Source organism: Odontomachus brunneus, unplaced genomic scaffold, assembly GCF_010583005.1.
Source record: "Odontomachus brunneus isolate Ranch 3 - 2012 unplaced genomic scaffold, Obru_v1 Obru_scaffold_161, whole genome shotgun sequence".
Taxonomy (NCBI): domain Eukaryota; kingdom Metazoa; phylum Arthropoda; class Insecta; order Hymenoptera; family Formicidae; genus Odontomachus; species Odontomachus brunneus.
The window spans coordinates 343,539-347,433 of NW_022639611.1; the positions used below are offsets into that span (position 1 = coordinate 343,539).

The following is a 3,895-nucleotide window of genomic DNA, read 5'->3' on the forward strand; positions in this document are numbered from 1 at the left end:
CAGCAAAATCTGTCGCCAAAACCGTAGCCTAATTTAGACACAAATGGCTATGGTTTTGTTGTGGGTTTTTGATCAAATTTGCTGCCAATCTGCGCGCAGTCTGCGCTCAGTTTGTTTACTGGGAATGTTGCTGCAATATTGACATTGTTGCAATTCAACATTTTTTCAACATTGATTCAACATTGCTGTATGGGTATTTTATGGTATGATTAAACCTCCGCAATAAAACTTACGTATTCGTAACTATTTCAAGAATAAGGTAGTATATATTTCAGTGTTGTAGAAAGCCCATTATACCTTATAACGTCTTATGACCCGATTTTGGACATTGTGCTGCCTGGATTACTATATCTATTGTAGATCGAGACTAATCCATTTGTGCCGTGTGACAAATGTTGCTGCGTCCTATATGTAAAAGCCATTAAAAGAAAAAAATATTGTGACACCGCGGTTTGCCGCCGCCGCCATCAAATCTGCACACGCCGATCCGTCACCGTCGATAACGACAATTTTCGGCGACGCCGCCGCCGCTAACCAATTTTAGTTCCGACGCCGCCGCCAATATTAAATGTAACGGCACAAAGGTCTAATATTATGGTCGAGTTTTTTAATTCATCGATCCATCGCATGATGCGCAAATGCAGCGTTTTGCTATATTTACGCATCATGCGATGGATTCATCGATGAATTAAAAAACTCGCTCAATGCTAGCTATTCTCGCTTGAAGTTGGCTGCTAATATAAAATCAAGGTTGAGAACTTCGGACACGTTGAGAACATTAGATATGTTTAAATGATAATTAATAATTAATAACATGTTCTGAGATAATGATGGAGCATATAATTACGCCAGGCATACAAGATATATCCTACTTGGAACGACAATTTCGTGAAAAATTGTACGAACTACAAAACAATACGGTAAATTCGAATACTATATTGAGTAACATTTATAGCACATTTATACTGCAATTCTAGACAAAATCGTGAAACTCGTAACTTATTCTCGTAAGACTCGTGAGAACTTATGAGTAGATATGCAATTCTATGTCATATGATAACTCGTAAATATCTAAAATTTTTTTTTTTTTCGTAAGCTACGACTTTACGATTTTACAATTTACTCGTATATTTGCTTATAATTGCAGCATTAATTTTTTTATGCTGAACCTGCACGTACATATTATATTTATAGAATTTTCTCTTTTTATAAAAGTAGTGCGAAAATAAATATCTATGTTTAAATCTAAATCTCTCTAAATTTGAGATCTTTGGATATTCGTGGAACGAATAAGAATTACTTAAAATTGTGATGCAATTAGCTCGAATTAAATCGACAATTGCGGGAGAGATGTGAACGGTTTTCTTATCAATATTTTATTTACACTTTAAAGTGAAATTTTGAAAATGAAATTTTATTTACACTTTTAAAATAATTTTTCTGATATTTCAATGGTATTTGATATATAGGAATTTATACAAAACAAAGGATTGAATGATATGAGTCCCAGACAGCACACAATATTTACAAAATATTTTAGAAATATAGATATTAAATATTTTATAAATATTCTAATGTCCGAGATTTTCAGGTATGAAAAAGATTGATAAATATTTAAAAATATTTATGAAACATTTATCGTAAATCTTTCATAAATTATAATCTTTTTTATAAAAATATTTATGAAAAATGTTTTTCATAAATATTTTTAAATATTTATTATAATCTTTTTTATACCTGAAAATCTCGGACATTTAAATATTTATAAAATATTTAATATCTATATTTCTGAACTATTTTGTAAATATTGTGTGTTGTCTGGGGTAGTCTTAGGTTTTGTTGTTTCGACCAAATAACTTTTGGCTTAGCTTTTTTCAAGAAAAAAAAGAAAATTATTTCCTGTTTACAAAACTAAGCATTATTAGGGCGGTTAACTGAATTATTATGGTCTCGGTTAGGATGCCTTACGTGTGATGCAGAAAGAACTCTTGGACACTCGTCATGCTTTGTATAGTACAGAATTGCAGTTGGAGAAAGAGCGTGGTGTCTCTTATGAACTAAAAATTCAGTTGAAAGCGGCTATGGACGCAGTGAATCAATTAGAACAGCAGCAAGTGAAAAATCAAACCGAGAGCGTTCAGTTACAAGTAAAATACGAAGTCATGTCGAGACAATTTGATTCTCTTATGAATCAAGCTACGAGCATAAAAGTACGAGAAACCGAATATAAGATGAAAATTCAAAGCCTAAAAGAGACTTTACGTCAAAAGGACATAACTAATAAAATGTTGAAACAAACGTTAAAGGACATTGAATGTAATAATTTGCATACTATTAACACTATTGATCAGTAAGTTTGATTGCACGCATCACGAATTCAGAAGAAAATTTTTCTATTGCCATATAATACTGTAAAATATTACGTATTGTTTTATATTAAGTTTACACACACACACACATATATATATATATATTTTTTTTTTAACTCTTATCTTCTAAAATGTTTTGAGTGAAATTTTACTCGAAAAGTAAAGTCACCACTGAATCACTCATATTCGAATGATATTTCACTCATACAGAGTAAATTTTCCACTGAAAAATTGACTGAATCGAATCTTCACTCGAAATTGAGGTGTATCTCAGGTAGCAAAGTGACGTCTTTAGACGTCACCTTACTTCCTGGGATATTTAATGTATTCCACTGTCGTGGGAACATGATCGTTTGAAATATTCGTTCATATGGAATCAGAATCCACTTTAAGCTAAAATGAAATATTCACTCTTGCCATTTCGAGTGGTGGTATTTTCACTACCCAGACAGCATAAGATCTCCTGAGACGTCCTCAGGACGAAGAAATGTCCTCAGGACTTTCTCAGGATGTACACTGGATGTCCCCTGGATATCTATGCTGTTAGGGTATCGCCCCTAGTGGAAATATTATTACATTCCTTCACACATTTTGAATAAAATTTCACTCCAAAAAAGTTAGAGAATATCTTAATTATAGTAACATTATAAACTTGGATATATATAAAATAGACTGGTACGTTAGTTAAATTTACTAATTTTTCAGCAATATCGCGAAACTTGCACAGGAGCATCAACACCTGACAAAATCTTGCGAGGCGATGATTAGTTTCAACCAACGTTTACAAACCGTGTGTCTGTGTACACATGCAATACATAAAAAAAGATACGATAAAAATTAACAATTTGGAACGTATAACTTCGCAACCGTCAATCGAAAGTGTAACTTCTGCAGTCACACTTATTCGAAAATAGTAAAATCAGTAATCACGTAAAAGGAAGTGGGATAGGAGTTCATAAATGAATGTATTGACACGTATACATATATATGTACAGGATTAATAAAAAATGTATTATAATAATCGTCTTTAAGTATAAGTTGAACAAGTTCAGATGATAAAAATGCAAATTTAAAAAGATGCATATGATAATCAACGAATAAAATATATTCTTTTTATCGTAGGTCTTCTGTAAACAAAGCTCACATGCAAAGTAATATCATCAAAAAGTAAGTTTCGCGTACTTATATACCCATATTCTTATTTTTCTTGCAGACCTAATAAAAATTCTAAGATTATCTTGTGATATAACAAAATTGTCTATATAAAATTCTTGTTCAATTCGTCACAAGGCATTTTAATTACATCAGTTAATGCTCTAATATATGTTACGTTTTCTCGTTAATTTTGTGAAAAAGCTATTTTGCTTAATAACAGTATAAAAACGGTCGTGATACCTATACTGCTTAATCTTACATTTATATGTGTTTTTTACTTTTAGTCATTATGTGTATGTGATGTTGCACGGTGATGTATGTTTATATATATATATATATATATATATATATATATATATATATATATATAT

At 31.2% G+C, this 3,895-nt stretch overlaps 1 protein-coding gene across 1 annotated transcript; it reads left to right on the top strand.

Moving 5' to 3' along the window:
- The first annotated feature begins 717 nt into the window (after positions 1-717).
- LOC116850943 lies at positions 718-3,359 on the top strand. The gene is made up of 3 exons (XM_032829823.1): positions 718-920; positions 1,959-2,350; positions 3,075-3,359. The coding sequence occupies exons 1-3, from the start codon at positions 828-830 to the stop codon at positions 3,208-3,210; spliced, it is 621 nt and encodes a 206-aa protein (XP_032685714.1). The 5' UTR covers positions 718-827; the 3' UTR covers positions 3,211-3,359.
- The last annotated feature ends 536 nt before the right edge of the window (positions 3,360-3,895 follow it).